At 38.7% G+C, this 20,841-nt stretch overlaps 2 protein-coding genes across 3 annotated transcripts; one reads left to right on the forward strand and one right to left on the reverse strand.

The window, feature by feature from the left end:
* Positions 1 to 301: 301 nt before the first annotated feature.
* On the forward strand, positions 302 to 6,475 carry LOC121525856 (vacuolar protein 8-like). The gene is made up of 13 exons (XM_041812036.1): positions 302 to 531; positions 1,525 to 1,644; positions 2,282 to 2,401; positions 2,579 to 2,698; positions 3,458 to 3,577; positions 3,694 to 3,902; positions 3,982 to 4,027; positions 4,102 to 4,226; positions 4,308 to 4,439; positions 5,347 to 5,461; positions 5,548 to 5,682; positions 5,776 to 5,901; positions 6,040 to 6,475. Exons 1-13 carry the CDS (start codon positions 339 to 341, stop codon positions 6,192 to 6,194), a joined length of 1,716 nt encoding a protein of 571 aa, XP_041667970.1. The 5' UTR covers positions 302 to 338; the 3' UTR covers positions 6,195 to 6,475.
* Positions 6,476 to 6,621: 146 nt separating this feature from the next.
* Positions 6,622 to 18,160, reverse strand: LOC121525852 (ensconsin-like). 2 transcript variants are annotated; one of them, XM_041812023.1, is made up of 15 exons: positions 18,015 to 18,160; positions 15,459 to 15,563; positions 15,241 to 15,315; positions 14,964 to 15,127; positions 14,773 to 14,872; positions 14,507 to 14,623; positions 13,947 to 14,299; positions 13,643 to 13,779; positions 13,307 to 13,545; positions 13,057 to 13,207; positions 10,742 to 10,910; positions 10,528 to 10,632; positions 10,337 to 10,387; positions 9,960 to 10,188; positions 6,622 to 7,191 (listed from the first exon to the last, which is right to left on the reverse strand). In XM_041812023.1, the coding sequence occupies exons 1-15, from the start codon at positions 18,136 to 18,138 to the stop codon at positions 7,181 to 7,183; spliced, it is 2,130 nt and encodes a 709-aa protein (XP_041667957.1). In that variant the 5' UTR covers positions 18,139 to 18,160; the 3' UTR covers positions 6,622 to 7,180. The 2 variants fall into 2 exon arrangements, with proteins under 2 accessions (XP_041667957.1, XP_041667958.1); XM_041812024.1 differs by lacking the exon at positions 14,507 to 14,623 and having other exon boundaries at positions 13,947 to 14,275.
* Positions 18,161 to 20,841: the final 2,681 nt, after the last annotated feature.

The following is a 20,841-nucleotide window of genomic DNA, read 5'->3' on the forward strand; positions in this document are numbered from 1 at the left end:
TATCATTTTAATGTTGGACCCAGATTTCTGATACACCAATTGTAATACTTTTTTATTATTGTATAAATTTCATCATTTTTTACTCTATTTGTACAATAGGTCGCTGAACTGGATTGGAACAAAACACAGGGAAATATCTGTTACACCTTGTGCCTGTACTTTATGACTAAGGCCATAAAATTCAGCATTGTAATTTATGTCTACACGGAGTCTGAAAAATCTTATGTATAGACTGCTTTATGAAGCGTTGCTTCCCTTAATGTCACGTGATATCAGTGGGTGTGTCTATGTGGAGCTAAAGCAGACAGGTGCCATACCTCCTAACATAAGATGCGGCAATGGCTTCTGCATTCTGCAGCGCCTGCTCTCGACTGATCACGGAATTAATTTGTAATCTTTGGAGAGTTTGCCGAGAGTTTGAGGAAAAATTAAAAGACATCTCCAAAGAACTGTGTCAATGCACCTGTTTCAGGAGAACACCTGAGAGGAAGAGGAAGACTCGAGAGTTACTCTCTCAGCACCTTCTGTGTGGTAGGAACACTCTGCAGACGTCATGTTTCTTTGTTGTGGAGTGCACAATGTGGCATTGTATCTGAGGAGGAAGTGTTGAGTTTTTCTGTTTAGTTTGCTAAATTTATCCTTTAAAAGTTTAAAGACCACGTATATCAAGCTGTATAAGAAAATAAATTATGTCCTGTTATTGCAAGTGTTTGATTAAAAAAGCAGTGAACTTACAAGTTACAGCAAACATGTACAAGTCTCTTAAAGCTCTTTTTCTGTGCTTTATGGGTTGGTTTTGAAACAGCTAAAATGAATACTGTTGCATCTTTTTAAACTAATAAAAAAGATAAACAATTAGCATAAATATTTTTTTTTTCTCTACATTATTATTTTCAGTGTCTGAAACTATTGTTGTAGGATTGGTGCCTACAAGATATGCAAAAGAAGACTCTTGATTAGTGAAAAAAATATACATATAACTACTTACACATGTTAAGGAAAAACAGCAAATACCACTTGTGGCATATTTTTAAACATTTATATGATACCAGTTAAAAGCAACACAGATACCTGCTATAATACCAAAGTAATGAATACAGTTCTAGTGAAGTTCTAGGCATCCAGTGTTAGGTAATCTCTTGTTTTCAGTATCAGGAATTGCAGGTAAACATAATGACATTTGCAACATTTTTGGTACTGAAATATTGCCAATATATCTATTGCTATATATAGCAATTTAGACAGTGTGCAGGAATTTATTTGCAAGTTCTGACAGATGTATTCCTCTCATGTGAAACAGTTTTATGAAATAGTTGTAATTTTACAATTTTTTTGTACTTTTTCAGTGCAGCGAATTATTAGAGTAACAGAGTTTTTATCCTTTCATTGAAAAAAAGATATCAGAGCTGAAAAAAGTAATTTTGACAACTGACACAAACCATAAGTGTGTCACAGGAGCTAGATATACACTTTTCATTCATGCCAACCAACTGTAGTATTGTTTATATGTTTGCCTTTTTCTAGATGATGAAACTCAACTTCTTCACCCAGACAGTCTTAAAGCACTGAACAGACTTGCAGCCTCAGAAAACTCTGATCTCCAAATGTCTGCAGCCATGTATTATTTACACCTAAGCCATCACGGTGAGTAAAGAAGTCAAACTGATTTTTATGCTGGGAGCATCTTCATACTGCCTGCAGATTAGCAGTACATAAAATGAGACTACTGTTTGCATTTGAGCTTTCTCATATCTCTCTTTGTGTGGTGAAGCTCCCTAACGGGTATGACCAGTATCATGCAAATTTCCAACTGTCTTCTTTTATTCCACAGTAGGCAGATGATTTTCCCTTCATGTGTGGGGTTTACTGTAATTATGAAGAATGAAATAAAAATGGGTTATATCCTTCAAAATCCCACTATATGACACCCTTCATTATAAGCACCACAGGATTATTAAATCAAATGTAGTATAGAGTTTTATTTATAGTAAATTTTTTCATATTTTAAAACCCTTTTATTGATAAGCTAAATGCAGGCTGTGCCTAGTAGTATGTAAATGTGGGATGATGTACTATATTTTGCATAACTGTGGCAGTTGACAGATTCCTGACTTTGCTTGATTGAGGTTGATAAAACACGTGAGAGAATAAAAAATAGTTTTAAACCAACCAACTGTCAAATATTTTATCTTGGTGTTTTTTCTAGATAGTGCAAAACATTTAGATTATTTTTAAATGACTATCGATGTAATTTTTGCTATTTTGTTGTTGTGTGCTGCAGTCAAATCTCCCTTATCAGAGGACTTCATGGAGCCAGTCATGGCTCTTCTATTATCAGCAGACCTGGATGTACAAAAGACTATCTCTCTCTCTTTGGTCAATCTCTTGGCAAAGAATAAAGGTAAGGGATAAGACTGACAGTATTGTTACTGTTCCAGTATCGTGACCTCTCCTCTGTTTAAGTTTAAAAAGGTTCATCAATGAGATTGGAGAAATCAATGCCATTTAAAGTTTTCACCTGGGATGTGATTTTATGTGGAGTGTGGTTATAATGACTGCCCTTAAAATCTGGTTTCAGTGAGTAAGGACTTGGTGGTTGAAATGGGGATGCTGGTGCCCATAATGGAGATGTTTCAGTCAGGCGATGCCATTGCTCAGTGCCACTCCTGTGCATGTGTCGTCATGCTGGCCTCCTCAGGTCTGTACACACGGCTAGGACTCATTCTTTATGACTTATTATGACTTTATTATGATTGTAACAGTTATAGTTTTCACATCTGTGTAGAGCAGTGGTTCTGAAATGGACTAGTCTCAGTACTCACCCTTGGGCAGAGTGTTTAGTTGTGTTTTGATGTTTCCTGTTGTACAGTGTTGGGAATCTTTTGCTCATACGTTGTTTTTGATGCGAGACACATTTGCACCATGAGTGAAGTTATCCACTGAGTTAGAGTGAAGTTAAAGTTAATGCATTTAGTGCACCATTTAAAGACAGAAAAATACTTTATGTAAGTATTTTGCCCATGTCATGGGTTTTATGTTACATTAGGCCCTAACAGTGCTAGTTTGTCTCTTTTTCTGTTTTTGTTGTTGTTTTTGTGGCAGAAGCATCTTTCTCTACTTTTGGCTGTGCTTGCTGAAATATTTCTAATGTACATGTCCAGCAAGACTTACAGGAAGAACAATGCTTCTCTCTGTACCCTCAGCCTTCCAGACTTATTAAACCCCTTAAAAGTCAATGTTTATAGGAATGGGAAGTAATAGATGCATTTAAGATAACTCGAAGACAAATTGTTTCAGTGTTGAATGATCTAAAGTGCTGAAGCCGGTAAAATTCCATCAAACTTGGCCTGCAGAAATGTTATACTGTCAGTGATCTAAGATGCACAACATAACATTTAAGCTCTGTTTATACACAACATGGAGTTTATGTGTAGGGTTTTTATTTCTTTTCATACAGAATCAAACAGGGAAACTATCATTGTAGACGGAGTCTTCCCACTGCTGGCTCTAGCAAAATCCTATGATCCAAAGGTGCAACAGAACGCAACGTGGGCTCTGTTACATCTCACACAGTCAGGTTAGAACCCGTCCTTATATCTTTGCATTTTGATCATTAATTAAATCCACTGTGCACACATTTTGGAAAGTGTCAAATTCTTAAATTTAACATTTAAACTTTCTTTTTGTTCCTAGATTGGTCAATGAGGATTTTATGTCAAGCAGGAGCCATTCCTGTGTTGGTTCTTCTGCTGCAGTCTTCAGATGCAGTGGTTCAGTTTTACAGCTGCACTGCTCTGTGCAACATTGCTGCTGTGGAGGAGCATCACCCAAAGCTGCTCAGCATGGGGGGTCATTTTTTATTAAAAGCTCTTCTGACTCTCATGTCCTCCACAGTGAAAAAGGTGATGCTGAAAGCGAGAGGCTTGAAGATGAATCTGAAGGAAAACTGGCAACATAAACATTTTTTTTATTCCCTTTCAGAATTCAACCCAAGCTTGCAAATGCCTTCAAACTTTGTCAAAGAATGGTAAATGTTAAATTATTAACAGGATTAGAACCTTGTTAAGAAAAAATATGATTATTTTTTGTGTATGTGTGTAGTTCTGATCCAGGAGCAGCTGATGGAGCTAGACTGTGTGCTGCCTTTGAAGGCTCTGTTGAAAACTTCTTCCCCTGAGTCAGCCATAGCACTCCTCTCTGTGCTGTCCGCACACCCACCAAATCGTGTATGATTTCTTACAAAACACAATCATAATAATAGCCAAGTTTCAGTGTAAATTCTTGATAATGTCTGGCTTTAATTCCAGGACATCCTTGTGAGTGAAGGCGTGTTGGAAGAAATTGGTCAGCTGCTTCATTATCACAGATCAAACTCTGTCATAATCGCACCCAGTTGCAGGATTATAACTGATCTGTGCAGCTCCTCAATCGGACAGCAGGTAAGCAAAACTTTGGCTAACAAATTTCACGTTTGTGCTGAATGCATTATTTGTATGTGCCATTGACTGTATATTAAAGTGGACGCTTCATTTTGTGGTGGAAAAGATGTTCTTGCTTTTCTTGAAACTGGCGAGAATGCTGTAAGAAAAAATTATGTGACACAAATCATCATGATTATAATTTACCATCACTGGCAAAAATGTAGTTTACGTGTGTTGTGCTTTTAGAGTTTGACCTATGTCCCATCTCTTATCACAGTGGAGGTGGAGTTTATGGTTGTGCTTGCAAGAACAGGATCAGCGGAACCAGTGTGGGAGCTTCACATGCACACACACAATGTTACACTCCCCCCACTGGCTCCGCTGATCCTGTTCTTGCAGACACATAAATACAACTAGACATAAAATCCAAAAAAGGGAAACTTTTAAAAGCTTAGTGTGCTGACGTTATGTTGCTCCCACTGTGTTTTAAGTAGCAGCCTGTTTGTGATATTGATAATGTCTATAAATCATGATTAGTCTCCTTCATGCAGTATGCAAGCATGTCCATGCATTTGCATAAACTGAGGGGTAGGGATGACACAGACAGGTAGGCATCTTCCTCAGATTCTAGTTATAAAATCAGAGGCGAGTGCTCCTAAATATACTGGAAAAGTGACTCTTGACATGTTGGTTGAACTATTTCACTGAGTCAGTAAAAGAAAGAAGTAATTGAACAAGTCTTTGGCTATTCTGCCAGCAGCTTGCACTTATGGAAGGCCATGTATCACCTTTACTGCAGCCAGTCAGCAGAGGGAGTGCTGAATATTTTGGCTTCACTCCTTGGTGGCCTTCATAATCTGTCCATCTTATTGTGCACATTTCCTTAGAGCTATAAAATCACACTGTATCCTTTATTGTTGTCTAGGCTGTCATGGAGACTCTGTGTTTATCAGGACTCCTCTGTGCCCTTCTGTGTCCCGCTCTGTCAGATGAGACCTTAATGGATGTGACATCACACTTAAATCACCTGATGACCTGGGGTGAGTGAGCTTGAAATGAATTAGTTCAGTTCTTCTCCCTGAAATTTAAATGTCTGCCAACACTTTGCTTTTTTCTTCTATTTCAGATCTGTTAAAGACCAAAGTGTCGTTAACAGTTACCTCAGAACAAGTTTCAAGACTTGTGAAGCTGTCAGGACAAATAAAAAATCCTCATTTGTCATACAGCAGTGCAGCAATCATCAGCAAACTGGAAATGACTGGTAGTTTTAGGTTTAGTCAAATCAATGCCTTTTATTTCCATGCATATAATCCGTCATATTATCGTGCTCTGTATGTTTTGTGTGTTCGTGTAGAGGAGATGGCCCAGCTGCTTAGACCTCACTATCCTGACATGTTGGAATACCTGCTGGTGTTTCTCAATATGAAAGATGTTAAGCTTCAGCAGCTTGCCATAGCTACAACATTTAACCTCAAGAAAGGTTTGCATTCTTGCACATCTTCATACTAGCAGCTGAGTTTTAATTCTGCCGTTGTAATCATCTTATCATAAGAGATCTCCGTAATATGGGATTGTAAGTTCAGCTTACTCATCTAGTTTATGCTGTCCTCCTCTGTAGATGGAGACTTTTCCTCCCTGCTGGCTGACAGTGAGTTGGAAGTTCAGCTCTGGAAGGTGCATGCGCAGACGGAGGAAACCAGGCGGCTTCTGGAGATGATTCAGCCCCTTTCTCCATCTTCTTTTAACCCTTCACTTTCTCAAGGAAAAGAATGAGAGATATGCTGTGTGAACTGTGGTGTTTTTTAAGTCATGCACTGTGCAGTTTTTGTATTGTGTTTCTGTTTACTGTATTTATTCTAGACATGCTTTTATGTCTTTTAGTAAACAAATTCAATGAAAACAGGCTGAGGTTTGGCATAGTATCAACTTTAATTGAATATGGCATATTTTAACAAGTCATAGGTATGAGCAATACTTAAAGTAAAAGATCAAATATTCATAATTGGATACAGCTGTTTTATATGCTTTTATTATAATAAATCCACTAACCTCTACGCCTCAAGCTTGCTTTGCAAAGTGATTGCGCAGTATCATACAAAGCAACTTTCAGTGCAATATACGCTTTGTGCATGTTATTCTCTCTACAACACTCACAAACTGAAGCAAAGTCTTTGGAAACAACGTTCCTTAGCAGCTTTGAAATATGTGATCGCTATACTTCACAAAATCAAATGGCAAGACAGGAAGTTAAGACCTAAAGTCTTGTGTTTGTAGAGCAAAACAGCCACTCGTGCTATTCTAATTCCACAGTGACAAAACTGAGGAAAGGAAAGTGCTTACATAGCAAGAAATATCAGGAATAAGCAAAAAGCATATGGCTGACATATGTTGTGATTGTTAGAATGGCTATTCCTAGCATTTCACAGAGGCAACACTCTCCAAACAGATATACTGCATTTGCCAGCAAACTACCACCACCACTGTCTACGTCTACAATTTTAGATATTCGTTATTAGTTCAGAAACCTGCTGTACTGAAGAATGTCATAAACAACGTCTCCAACATTTGTGCCACTGGTTACACACAGAAAGGTGACCAAACGCTGACGTCCTCATAGAGAGGAAAGGCTGTAGTTTTACATGCGTTTTCAAGGTGCAGAAGGGCAGCGAAGTGGCTGTGCAGCAGGGATTTCTGTTTTTCACAGAGGAATCACAGCTCTCCAACGAAGTCTTTGACATGTCTGGTTGCTTTGCAGATGCTCAGATGACCTCTGAGGGATGCACAAAAAAGAGACATTCAGAAAGGTACTAGAGGAGTTCAAATACAACATTTGGACTTCTGCATAATACACTCATCCACTTCATTAGGTTTGGCTGTTTAAATCAAGCATCAGTGGGAAATAAAGGTGATTTAAGTGACCTTGTACATGCCATAATTGTTGGTGATCTGGTGATCAAGCAGGCTTTCATAATTTTTTACACCATATTCTGTTCCTACCATTTGACTCATCACACCAGGCAACATTTTTCAATCTTCCAGTGTCCAATTTTGATGAGCTTGTGTGAAATTCAGACTCCATTTTCTGTCCTTTGCTGACATGGTGGGCAGGTTCAAAGTTCTACTGGATAGATAAATCCATATCTCCATTAAGCTTCTTAGCAGATGGAAGCATGAAGTGCTCTAAAATCTCCTGGTACATTACTAACAGTGTCGACTCTGGACATTATAAAGTCTAGTGAACCAACACCAACAGATGACATGGCACCCCAAACCATCACTAACTGTGGAAACTGTAAACATTGGACTTCAAGCACCTTTGATTCTGTGAATCTCTGATTTTCCTTCAGAATCTGAGACCTTTATTTCCAAATGAAATGCAAAATTTACTTTCATCTGAAAACAGGACTTTGGACCACTGAGCAAGTTTTTTTCCCCTCCTTAGCCCAGGTGAGACACTAATGACATCTGTGGTTCAGGGAAGGCTCCACACTGGAAACATGACAATGTAGTCTTGATCCACATACTCCAGCCTCAGTCCTCTCCTTATGAAGCTCCCCTAAGTTCTTGAATCTGCTTTGTTTGACAACCTTCTGAAGGCTGATCTCATCCTGATTGCTTGTGCACCTTTTCTTGCCACACTTTTCACTAATCAACTATTCATGAATATGCATTGATACAGCCTGCCCTTTCAGCAATGACCTTTTGTGGCTTTCCCTCCTTGTGAAGGGTGTCAATGATTGTCTTCTGGACATTTGTCAAGTCAGCAGTCTTCCACATGATTGTGGTTCTGTATACTGAACCAGAGAGAGAATAAAGGCCCAGACAACCTTTACAAATTGGACAATTTCACCATATTTTTCTAAATTGAGATGGTGGATTTTTTTATTTTCATGAGCTGCAAGCCATAATCATCAAGATTAAAACAAAAAAGTCTTGAAATATTTCACTTAATATGAAATGAATATAGAATATATGGAGGATCTGCTTTTTTAATTAAATCAAAGCAATAAAAATTAATGTTTTCATGATGTTCTATTTTTTTGAGATGCACTAGTGCATGCATAAACGAGCAGTTGAGCAGGTATACCTAATAAAGTGGTTGGTGATATATGCAGAGGATAAATATGTTGTGGTATATCTGCTTTAAAACTCCCTACAGCTCTTAAATAAAACCCCAAAGCAAATGAGATTGAAACAACTTTATCAAAAGCACCTGATCCTGACGACACAGTGTTGGATACTTTGACCCCATGTAGCACTCACCAACCTTTTTTCTACAACTTTATCAAGATTGGTCAAATGTTTGATGTATTATACAGAAATCTACATTTCAGCCATTATCAGCATTTAAGATGCATGATAAATAAATGCTTATCAGTTCATTCATGATTAAAACTTGAAGTGTTTATTGTTTTGAATCAAACTCAGTGATGAAGAACATAACAGCCCCAGAAATATTCAGCTAAAATATCTCAATTGCCCCCCTGTGGCTGGCTGAGGTATAGGGGCTGATCTCACTTTTTGGGGCTAAAATTTGCAGACATTTGATCAAAAATGTTTTAAATATGTTAATTGGATCAAAATGTCTATTTATTTAAGTTTATTTTAAAGTCTGGCCCCCAAAGCATCCATCAAGGAAAGCTGGCCCTTGTACACATGTAGTTGATGGCCCCTGCTCTATGCGTTGGATAGATGATGGAGCATGTCAGTAGGTTTCTAAATCCACAGAATACTAGACTAGTAAACACTAGAAGAAGTGCCTCATGAGTAAATGTCTGCACTAACTAGTCATTGTGCAGTTCACATCATCAGTATTCTGGCAGTGTAATTGTGGCCAGGGCAGAGGAGACAGGGAATATGCAAATACCATTTATAATTCACATCACACACAATGCATCTGCACACAATGGCACAATTAGGTCTTAATTTAACTGTGCAGTAGTGCCATAATCATTTAGTAGCTACATAAAAGTAGAGAACAACTCTCTGTAAGCAGAGGACTTTCTTGCAGCAAGAGCAGAATCATCATGTTTTTTCATGGAAATGCAAGTAGACAGTATCCACTATATCCATTAAAAACAGATGTGAGATAAGATGTGAGATCACAGTGACATTACTCACTAAAATCAAATTATTTGATACTGGGCTCTTAAGTCATCTAAAAATACATTTATGACAAAAATTCCCTAATGGCACTGTTTGAATTTCTGACTTGGTGGAAAAGGTTGCAAGAGCAGGCTGGCCAGAAAAGCACTTTTTCATGCTCCATCATATGCACTTTAGTTCACTTTTGATCTTTTATAACTCTTGCACCAAACGAAGTAAGAAAAAACATTGGGACTGACTTTCAGCTAAATTTGAAACTCAAAGTAGTTCTGTTTAGTCACTCATAGGAATAGGACAAAAAAGCAGAAGGATCATCTAAAAACCTTTACGCCACCGTCACTAGCCAGAAATAAAAATGATCAGAACCTGGCAAATTTTTCTATCCCAGCCTCAGGATGAGTGTTCTCAGCTGATCCGCTGTTTGTGTCTCACCTGCTCGTTGGTGAGTCTGGATCTCCTCCAGGCCTGCGAGGGTCCTAAGAGACCTGCGTTCTTTGAAGGCCACGACAGGGACCATGTCCTCCTCATTGGTGAGCCCGAGCTGTGAGGTTTTCGTCCCCACTGGCAGCTTGACAGCCTCTTCTATTGTGCCATTGTGTGCAGGCTGTGTGTTTTCCTTTGGTTCGGCTTCATTTGGCAAGATCCTCGCTGGTGTAGATTTCTGTGTTTAAAGATAATACTAAATTAGTCACAGGCGAGCTGTTTGGCTCTTAGAAGTGGATTTGGTAAATTATCAGTGAGTGCAGGACTTGCGTCATGAGGGCCCAGGGGTGGCATTCTTTTAAAAAAAACGAACAATAACAACTCACTGTATCTGGAGAATCTGTTCTCCTGGTTCTCCGCATGATCTCCTCAAGTCGCTGAAAAAGAAAAACAGCTTTCATTAAATGCTGTCATGGGAGGCTTTTAAAACATTTGGTCTCTTAAATAAGACATTACATTAGATAGTATTAAAATGAAGTTATGCTGATTAAGTTATCAAACGATAAAAAGTGTTTACCTTCTTTCGTGCTTGCCGTGCTGCCTCCTCTTTCTGTGCAAGGAGTTCTCGCTCTTGTTTCAACTGCTCTGCCTTTTCTCTTTCCCTGGCTTGTTCCTCTTCTCTCTGCATCAAACGAAAACAAAACAGGGCATTCTTCATTACAAATAAAGCACTTTAAAAAACAAAAACTCTGGCGATGTGGCATATATTCCCTTTTTCTTTAACATCTCACCTGTTTTTGCAGAAGGGCGGCTTCCCTCATAGCCTGAGCTCTCTCCTCCTCGGCTTGTCTCTGCTCCTCTTCCTCTCTCCTCTTCTTCTCCTCTATGAGCCGTTGAGCCTCGGCCTGCAGCCGTGCTCGCTCCTCTGCCCTCCTGCGCTCCAGTTCTTCACGACTCCTCCTGCACATGTCAGATTTTGTTTGAAATCAGTCTCAATACCCCTGTTGCTACATTGTTTCTGTCTCATGGGTGGACACTAGGGATGTCAAAAGATTATAATTATCAATTAAGATTAATCTCAGAATTTCTGTATGTAATAGAGATTAATCACATCATTTCGTCACATTTAAAACTCCTATTGTCATTTTTTATATTTGCAATATCTTCAGCTAAGGGCAAATGACTTCCTGTTTGGATACAGACCTGCTTTAACGGTAGATCAACCTTTTCCACAGAAAAATGAACTTGTTATGGATTGAAAAGTAAATAAAGGAACAGTAAAAAGATAAATACTTTTGAAAACAGTGTGTGTGTATGGCTTAACTTGCTCACTTTGACATTAAGGTACAGTAGTAGACTTATTTCCCTTCGCTGTGGCTGCAGGGAGATGCTTCAGGGCCTAGCCAAACACACCGTAAATACCACACACAGGTAAAACCTTCTGCTCGACTACATCTAACTAGCCACAGTCTAGATCCAATTTGGCAACCATTCCTTAATTCAATAAACTCATCATAATAATCTGCCAGTGATTCATATCTCCGTCCTCTTTGCCAAAGTCAACCTAACTACACACTACACCAGTGGTTCCCAACCTGGGGTCTGGGCACCCCTAGGGGGGCACCAAAGATCTCAGGAAGGGCACGGGACCCTGTCTACTCTGACATTGTCAAAATTAAATGTGCATATAGTTTGAATGGAATAGTATCATGTTTTGAAACATAAGGTGAAGCAGTGTGTTAAAACCATCCTAAAAGATGAAAAAAAAGGAAAAACTGTTATTTACAAAAAAAAGGTCCAAATTAGGGCAGATTTGTTTGAAATTATAAAGTTGAATATTTAGAAGAAAACAAATTAAGAGTTTAAAAATTCTTGAGTTTTGACATCAGAGACTTAAATTTACACAAAGTCAAAAATTTACTAGAAAGCAAACTGAAAACAGTGGTTGGATTTAAAAAAATTACTTAGAAAGCTCGAAAGTTCTAAGATTCGGTTCATGGTTATTAACAATTTTTCAAGATGAAAATTCAATTTTATTTCTTATTTATTAACTACTTTTGAAACTTAAGAATTTCAAAGTTTTTTGGGGGGAAAATTACAGATCATATCAGATCATGTTTTCTTCTTTTTCAATGTTGCCCTAATACACCATCATAATAATACATTGATGTTTAGGTAAGAACAAGTTTGTAGGCCTATTCTGATGGGTCTTCACAATGATAACAATTCAAATATATGTTAATTTTTCCTAGTGGGTCCTGGGGGGGGGGCTTGGCTTCTCTTAGATATGAGTACAGGGGGGCCTAAGGAAAAAGGGTGGGAATCCCTGCTCTACACAATAACTGCCTTTTTTCACAACCATCCACAATAGCTTACCTGCTGTAAGAAAGCCTCCATTATCTTCTTAAATATTATTTACTTAATTATAAAGCACTTTTCTGGTTTTCCTCATTTTTCTTTCAGTAACTCCTTCATAATTCTTTGATTGATCATATATGTCAAGATACTATTTATACCATATATTATACTGTATGTTATTTATCATTTTGTACTTTACATCATCTAAACCAAGTTTACTTGTAAACCTTTCTATATATATATATATATATATATATATATATATATATATATATACATATATATAATGTCTATCTTCTTACCTGCACATAAATATATATAAAGCACATATATATGTTATAATTTTTTATAATTATCGCTACTGCTGGTTATTATTATAACTAATCAATATTATTTTATTTTTTTATTATTACATTTTTTACTATCTCATCGTTATCATTTTATTTTTCCTCTTTATTATTATCATTTAAAATTGCTGTGATGAGTTTTCTCTCTATTATTTGGCCCCACTGCTCATCCAATATCTCCTCATTCCAAAAGAGAGAAACCACATCACCCATATGTTACTGTAATGTGTCATTGTGTTGTCTTATGTTTTATGTCCCTCGTTCACTTACGTTTTTTGTACCAGTTAAAAAAAAGGTATTGAGAGGGACAATAAAGCATGCAAATAAAAAAAAGCATGCACTGATTATGGACCTTAATTAATCACAATTAATGCAATTAATCTTGACAGTCCTCCTCTTACCTCTCAGCCTCCTCTCTCTGCAGGCGTTCCTGTTCTTCTCTCTCCCTTTGTAGTCGAGCCTCTCTCCTCTTTTCAGCCAGGAGACGTGAGGCTGCCTCTGGATCTGTAGTCCCAGCTGAAGGCCTGCACGTGATCTCAGGAGGCTGTGGAGCTGCATGAGGAATACCAGCAGAGAAACACTTCATTTCACATCTGAAAACACAAACAAACTCACTGTAAATACTGCCTTTTTTCAGCATTACTATCTTACTTCCATCTCCTTCTGTTCTGGTTATAGCATTAGTCTCTCCGTCGGACAGGTTCAAACATGGACTCCCTGGTGGATTTCCATCCTTCGTTCTCTCTTGCTGACCTTCGCCTGGTGTTCTTACAGGCCTCGAGTTACCAGGTGCAAGGGCAGGACTACAAACAGCAACATCCTCTTCAGGGACTGATGGGAGCTCGAGCTGCAGCGGGGTTGAGTGTCGACTGATTGATCTGCGGGGGCTCCTTTAAGAGGAGAGCAGTAGAGGAGAGGAGATGACCCACTTTGTTCAGAAAACAGTTTCTGTGTCAGGAAATGCTTGGTTACTGACATTTCACCAACCTTTCAGGTGAAGGGGATGCTGTTCTGCTTTGTGCTGCTTTGGCTGGTTTCACACTGGTGTTCATAGCAGGCATCTTAGGACTGGAGTGAGTGTTTGGGCTCTTCTTTTTAGCATCTTGTTGTTTTGCTGCTTTGAACTTTAGCAAAAGAAGGAGAAAAAGTTGAAAGTTTTACAGGTGTTTGCACTATTTTTGTCTCTTTTTGTACAAAAATTATGATAAAGTAATTTATACTATAAAAATGGATAGAAAAGTTATCACTTAACTGTGCAGCTATACAGTAAGACCAAAATAACAGGTAGTACCTGTGCCAGGTTGATGTTTCTGCTGCTTGGACTGGGTGAGACAGGTGGCCTAGGCGAGACGGATGACCTGGACAAGGCAGGCTGCTTGGGTGAAACAGGCTGCATGGGCGGGACGAACTGTCTGGGCGAGACTGACTGCTTGGGTGGGACAAACTGCTTGGGCGGGACGAACTGTCTGGGCGAGACTGATGGCCTGGACAAGACTGGCGGCCTGGGCGAGACTGACGGCCTTGGCGACACTGACAACCTGGGCTGGACTGAACTGGAGTAGTTCTGGGTTTTTTTAGGGGTGGGGGTGTTGGTGGTGGTATTCATGGAGTGGAATGAAACTGCACGGCGACAAATATGGACAACTAAGACGTTGATTTGTGTCAAAATGAAGGAAAAATGGAGTAAACAATCATGGAAATGTGAATTAAAAAGGGGAAAAATGAGCAGTGTTAGTTATAAAAAAGCTTGGAGAGTTTAGTCAAAGCAATAGCATATAATTTCTCCACAGTAGCACTGCATTCCTGTTACGTTAAGGTAAATAGATGCAGTCTTATCGTGGGAGAGTGTACCTTCTTCTCCAGACTGACAAGTAGCACTCTTGCTCCTGGCCAGATAAGAGCATGTGGGGGTAAGGAGGCGACTGACCAAGTTCTTCTCCCATGGTGTCAGTGGCAAGCGACGTGGAACTAGCATATTGATCAGCGTAAAGGTTTATGTGTAGCAAAAACAAAAGATAAGGCAAGAATTGTTGTGTTTAGAATGAGAGTCCAGTGTTATAAGTGAAGAAAGATCAAGTTAAGAGAGGAAAAAAGAGGGCACATTTAAAGATTCTTACCGTTTTTGGTGAGCTTCCTTCCTCTTGAGTTCTGACTCTGGTTCAGATGGGCTCTTTGGCTCTTCTCCAGCGTCCTACGCACTGCAGATTCATTCCGCTCCTTCATTCAGGAAAAAAAGCTTCAGTGTACAAACTGTAAAACCACCACTAAAAATAAATGCTACTGTTTGATTTCCACCATCCACACTCACTTTCTCCTCCCTCAGTCTCTGCTTGCGCTTCTCTTCCACGGCTGCACGCCTCCTCTCCTCTTTGAGCCTGTGCTCCAGGAGTTTCTTCTTGCGCTGCTGCAGCTGTTGTTCATAGTACCGCCTGGCTCGCTGCTCCCGCTCCAACCTGCTCAGCTCCCGGGAGGCTGAGGGGAAAAAAGTGAACCGATATAAATAGATCAGCAATGTGTGTTAATTGTTTGTAAGAATGAGGACAATGCACTAACAGTGAATTAAGCAGACATGGAAGCGTACATACCGAGCAGCTTCAGGTGCTCCTCTCTCCTCTCACGTGCTGCTTTAAGCCTCTCGTCAATATTCTGCCCATTTGCAACTAAAAACGCAAAAATAAGGCATTTAAATTTGATACCATCAGTACATAAAGGTAAAATCAAGTCAGAACCTATGTCTTCAACCAGTATTTTTACTATAAGACAGCTGTAAAATACAAGTATACATAAAAGAAATGAATCTAACCTGCAGCTGCCCTTGGAGAGACTGTGTTGCATATTTGGGGAGACTTGTTGACAGAGCAGACTGTTTTATTTCCCAGTGAATTTGGTTTGATAGGGTCGCCATTGTCTGAAATAGATGAACAAAACTGCATTTTATTATTTAAAAAAATAATGCAAACCTCTTATTATTATTGGTTTTATTGATTTACTTTAAGAATAAAGGTGTGAGGGAAGATTCAGCACACACTTGTGGTGTACCACAGGAGTCCGTTTTTGGGTCCCCTGCTATTTTCCATGTACATGCTCCCTCTGAGTTGCCTTATTCATAATTAAATATTGAATAATATTTTTATGCTGATGACATCCAACTTATAATAAATATCATTTTTATACTGATGATATCCAACTTATGATATCAAATATCATTTTTATGTTGATGACATCCAACTATTTGCTTTTTCTTGCTTTTTCCAGCAGTTAATTCCTCCTGGATTTGTGTTCTTGTTTCCTCCTCCTTTATGATAGCCCCACTTTGTGTGTGTGCATGTATATGTGTGTTTTCTGTCTGAGGAAACTGATGGACTTTTCAACTATGGTAGTGTAAGTTGGTGTGCATGTGGCAGGCCCTTATGTACTTATGGGCTATGTCTTAAACCCTCTTGCAATGCCATAGTGTTTTTTTGTGGTTTTAGATGTATTATATTTAAATTGTCCTGTACAGCAATTTGGTAAAAATCTGTTTTGAAAGTGCTCTATAATTTCACCTTGACCCTGTATGTCTCCCTTACCAGTAGCCTCCCAAATGAATTGTCCCGTGTTGGGAATAAAGGGGTGAGGGAAATGCAGCAAACTTGTGGTGTACCACAGGGGTCCATTCTTGGTCCCCTTTTATTTTCCATATGCATGCTTCTTCTTGGTTGCCTTATTCATGATTATAATATTAAATATCATTTTCAAGCTGAAAATATCCAACTATATGTCCCCCTGACCAGTGGCCATCCTGATGAATTGTCCCGCGTTATGCCCTGTCTCTCTGACATTTAATGTTGGATGTCCCAAAACTTGCTCCTGCTCAAATGAAACAAAATCAGAGGCCCTGTTATTCGGCCCTCTCTCTCCCACCACGACCCTAAAAAACAATCTCGACAACATACTCAACATTGCAAAAATGAAAAATTTGTTTTAATTTCTTCATGTCTTGACTATTGCAATTCACTTTATTCTGGTATCACCTAAAAAATCTATTTCCATCTCCAACTGATCCAAAACTCAGCAGCCAGTCTTCTAACAAACACCAAGAGACAAGACCAAATAACCCCTATTCTTGCTTGTCTTTACTAGCTACCAGGTAGATATAGGACTGATTTCAAACTTTTACTCATTACTTTTAAGGCACTGCATGGACTCGCCCAAACATACATGAAAGATTTACTAACACCCTATGAGCCTAGCCGCTGCCGATGTTCCTCAGGTAGTTGCCTCCTGGTAGTTCCCACAGCTCCCCTTGTTACTAAAGGCGTTTTTTTATAGGAGCACCACAGTTATGGAACTCACTAGCTGAGCAGCTGCAGTTAGCTATTTCTGTGCCCTTGAAATCACTTATCAAAAACTACTCGTACAGATAGGCCTTTTAAGTTTTAATAGTTTTATCTCACCTGTGTATCATGCACAATGTTTTACTATAGTTTTAGACCTTGTTATCAGTTTGAAAGTTGTATCTGTTTAGTTCCAATTTTTGTCTGAATAACCTGACTAGCTTTATCTAACTCTATTCTCCACTGTACTCAATGTTTTTCACCATTTTTTAACAATGTTTAAATCCATGTGCATTTTCATTTTATGATGTAAAGCACTTTGAATTTTAAAAGGTGCTATATAAATACAATTATTATTACCATTACTGTTATTATTATTTTGTTGCATACTTTTTGGGTGTATAAATGTGATTTTAAGCCACTGCAATGTTTAATTTTTCAAACTACAACACTTAAAGCTGCCAATAAACTTCAGTATGTTATCCTCTGTACACAAACACAGATGTCTACTAATGAATGCATCTGGACATGATAAGGTTGTTATATCAGCTCGCCAAATCTGTCCCAAAAAGTCAGTATCTTCAAAAGACATGGCCTTAGGGTCATCTGCAAATGAAAGAGCCATTATAAGCTTCCTGCACATAAAAAGGCGTAGCAAACATGCTAGCACCTGACCAGTGCTCATGAAAATGACTGAGACAAGCTGTTAAAAAGAATAACAGATAAAGGCTCCACACAAGATGATGAGTAATTGGTATAAAGGAACATAGACAGGCGAAACATCACATGAATGAAATCCTGCGGGCTTAAACAATCACAGTATGCTGCCTATTCTATGTGCATTATGTAATCTTTATTAAAATGATGCAATGTTTGAAAATAATAGATAGTGTCTCTATTTGTTCAGTTGATGCGTCATCAATATGATCAGATGATGCTGTACTAGTGATCTACGGTCATTCTGGATTTGCTTCAGTGAAATGCAGTGAAAAGATGTCACACAATATATTTCTTAAACAAGAATGTAAACAAAAGCGTCTTACCTCCTGTTCTCTCATATGGATTCCTCTTATTCTGGCTCTCGATTGTACGTGTAGAAAGTGGTCCCTGTGATGGAGGGATGACACTCTTCTTCTGCACAGCCATGCCGGGGATTGAGCCTGGCATACCAATGCTCTTGCACAAAACCCCCCCTACTTTCTCTCCTCCTTTCTCTCCTCCTCCTCTTTAGGATTTTCTATTTCAAGATGCCTTCAGGTCCTCCCGTTGCAAGTGCGCCGTGAAAGGAGCTGCCCTCTGCATCAGCTGCGTGTCCATCTGTGCCTTACAAATACATAAAAAAACAGAAAAGCATGATAACAAAGCAGCCAGTTATACTGCTGTCCAGTGGTGTAGAAAGGAATCAAAGCAACACTGGCCACAAATTCAGTCGTGTCTCCTTTAAGGTTATGGTAGTCTGCACAGATCCTGATCTTGTCTATTAAAAGGCGACTCCCCCATTTAAAGATCTCACCCTTGTGAGCTGCTCTGCTTTACTTTCACATAATATAGCTGTGTCACTTTAACTCCCCCACCATGCAGCCTGATGGAAGTGGCCAAAGGGATGCAGCGTTTCCTGGAGACAGAAAAAAATAGAAGCAGGGCTGAAAGCCTGTCTTCATGAATAATTACCATGACAACGATGCTGTAATACTCTGTGACATACATTGCACAGACATTAGCTCTCTGTGATTGAGTTAGTGTCCTCATTACATGAGGAAAATATATATTTATTTTTTCACCAGTGACTCCTTCATGTTGGATGAAATAGTCTGACCACTAGATGGAGGTCTTTCTTTCTCATGGAGGAGTTGAAGCCAGTTGGCTTTATTGATATTCACATTAGCTGACTTTTGGACACAAACCTTTTTTTCCAGCAACAAGAAAGAGAAAAGGTTCTTTTTCATTATTTTTCTTACCTTATATTGACTATCAGGCCACATTTAGTACCAATGCTGTATTCTCAAATATGTTTAAGATTTCACTTAAAGGAATATACCTGAACACTTCCAACCTTTCTTTAAAGCAAATCGTAGGTCCATTCTCACTCAGCCTGTCAAGGTTTCGTTACTCGTCCTCCTTCACTACTTGTTTTACCTGAGGTCAATTTTCAACAGTACAGAGGGCCAAATTATACATATCTATTGTCATCTGAAAAAAAGTTTTCTCTGTAAAGTCTTACAAAAGATGCCAGAAAAAAACATTTAGCTTTTGCTCTCTAACTGCTCTCATCTTGTGCTTTTAGCCATGTAGAAGTGGTTTGTCTGAATCACTCTTAAGCCATTGGCAGTTTAAGTCTTTTCAAAGCTCCAGACAAACATCTGATATCCATTTGGCTCAAAGCAATCACAGCAAGTAAAGTAAACATTTTGAAGCATCCCGTTTCCAGAGGCAAAGCCACCAAACTACAAAACCACCTGATATGTGAACTCCCATATCCATTCTTTTCCAACAGATTGGTTTGTCTTAATTATTTAATGCTATTTTACCACACAGGAATCCACTATGTTATGCTTTTGATACATTTACATAGATCTACCTCACTGTAATTTGCATTTTATGAAGAAACAGTTGTCCTTTAAGTTAGGGATGCATATCATTGTCGGCATAATACTGTTATCTGCAGATATTAATTCAAAAAGTTCATCATTGGTATTGGCCAATAAACAAATTTCAGCAGACATGTACAATGATATAACTGGCCTGTAGATACTGGCCTTCATGTCTATGTAGTCTGTGGAGTTTTAGGCTGAACCAACAGACCTAAGTCAGCTGAAGTCATTCTTTGTAAATCCTCATTCTTTCAAATTTAAAGTGGGTTTTAAGAAATGTAGTTTGCTTCTTTATATCTTTTTTATTTCAAAGTGCTTTAAGGACTTCAGTTTTAGGACTACACTACATTCTTATACTGGTACTGATATTGGTTAAAGGGAACTTAAAGGTGACATTTTTTACATTTTTAAGAAAAGTTTGTATTGGTCTCAGAGGTCCCCAAAACATGCCTGTGAAGTCTGTTGCTGGAAAAAAACCCTCCAGTATTGTATTTTTGTACGTCTGAAAACCCTTTTGTTCAGCTCTGCTCAGAAAGAGCTGTTTCTGTGTCCGTAGTATTCAATGTTAATGCTGTCTGACTCCACCCCTGACTCTGCCCCTCTCAGGGAATGGATATGGCTTAATGGAGGGTGGAACTTCCTTCCAAGCTGGGAGTTAGCACCGCCCCCAGGCCAAGTGGGGGTGGTGCTAACTCCCTGCATGACATCATGAGGAGAAAATTTGAGAGCAGCTTGTTTCAGCACATATTTTCTGAAGGGTGGGGGGATTTTACTGATTCTTGGGGGGATTGTGGACAGGCCAGGGGTGCATATTTCTGCTAGAAAAGCCTGAAAAATGTATTTGCATAATACTGTATGTGACCCTTAATATTGGCAGAAATCCAATATTGTGCATCCCTAATTTTGCTGCTGTTTTATGCATTCAAAGCACCTATATACAGTCTTTATACTCATCGTATCAAATAATTTTGATTTATATCTCACATTTGATGCACATGTGTGCCCATGCCTTGAGGCTCCTTGGTGCATGAGGCCCCATATAATTGCCTACAGTTGCCAACTGTAAAACCACCTAAATATTAGTAGTGTTATGGCACTGGTGTTCCTACAGGTCTAAAAATAGATGCTGCCCATCCACACACTCACGTTAAGCTATTCATAAACCACACATTCTTTATCTTCTTGTGGTTTAATTATCACTAACCTTACAATTTTTTAGATATGCTAATTTTTTTTTTAACTTGTGATGTTTTAACATCATCAAGTTGGAAGATAACCA

This window comes from Cheilinus undulatus, linkage group 18 (assembly GCF_018320785.1).
Source record: "Cheilinus undulatus linkage group 18, ASM1832078v1, whole genome shotgun sequence".
Classification (NCBI taxonomy): Eukaryota; Metazoa; Chordata; class Actinopteri; order Labriformes; family Labridae; genus Cheilinus; species Cheilinus undulatus.

Excerpts from the sequence above, each read along its gene's own strand:
- LOC121525856 (XM_041812036.1), top strand. The coding sequence starts at position 339 with ATGGCTTCTGCATTCTGCAGCGCCTGCTCTCGACTGATCACGGAATTA. Across the intron at positions 1,645-2,281 it reads TTTACACCTAAGCCATCACG|TCAAATCTCCCTTATCAGAG; the intron begins GTGAGTAAAGAA and ends TGTGTGCTGCAG. Across the intron at positions 4,227-4,307 it reads CCGCACACCCACCAAATCGT|GACATCCTTGTGAGTGAAGG; the intron begins GTATGATTTCTT and ends CTTTAATTCCAG.
- LOC121525852 (XM_041812023.1), bottom strand. The coding sequence starts at position 18,138 with ATGCCAGGCTCAATCCCCGGCATGGCTGTGCAGAAGAAGAGTGTCATC. Across the intron at positions 15,564-18,014 it reads TCCATATGAGAGAACAGGAG|ACAATGGCGACCCTATCAAA; the intron begins GTAAGACGCTTT and ends CATCTATTTCAG. Across the intron at positions 15,128-15,240 it reads GGAGCACCTGAAGCTGCTCG|CCTCCCGGGAGCTGAGCAGG; the intron begins GTATGTACGCTT and ends TTTTCCCCTCAG.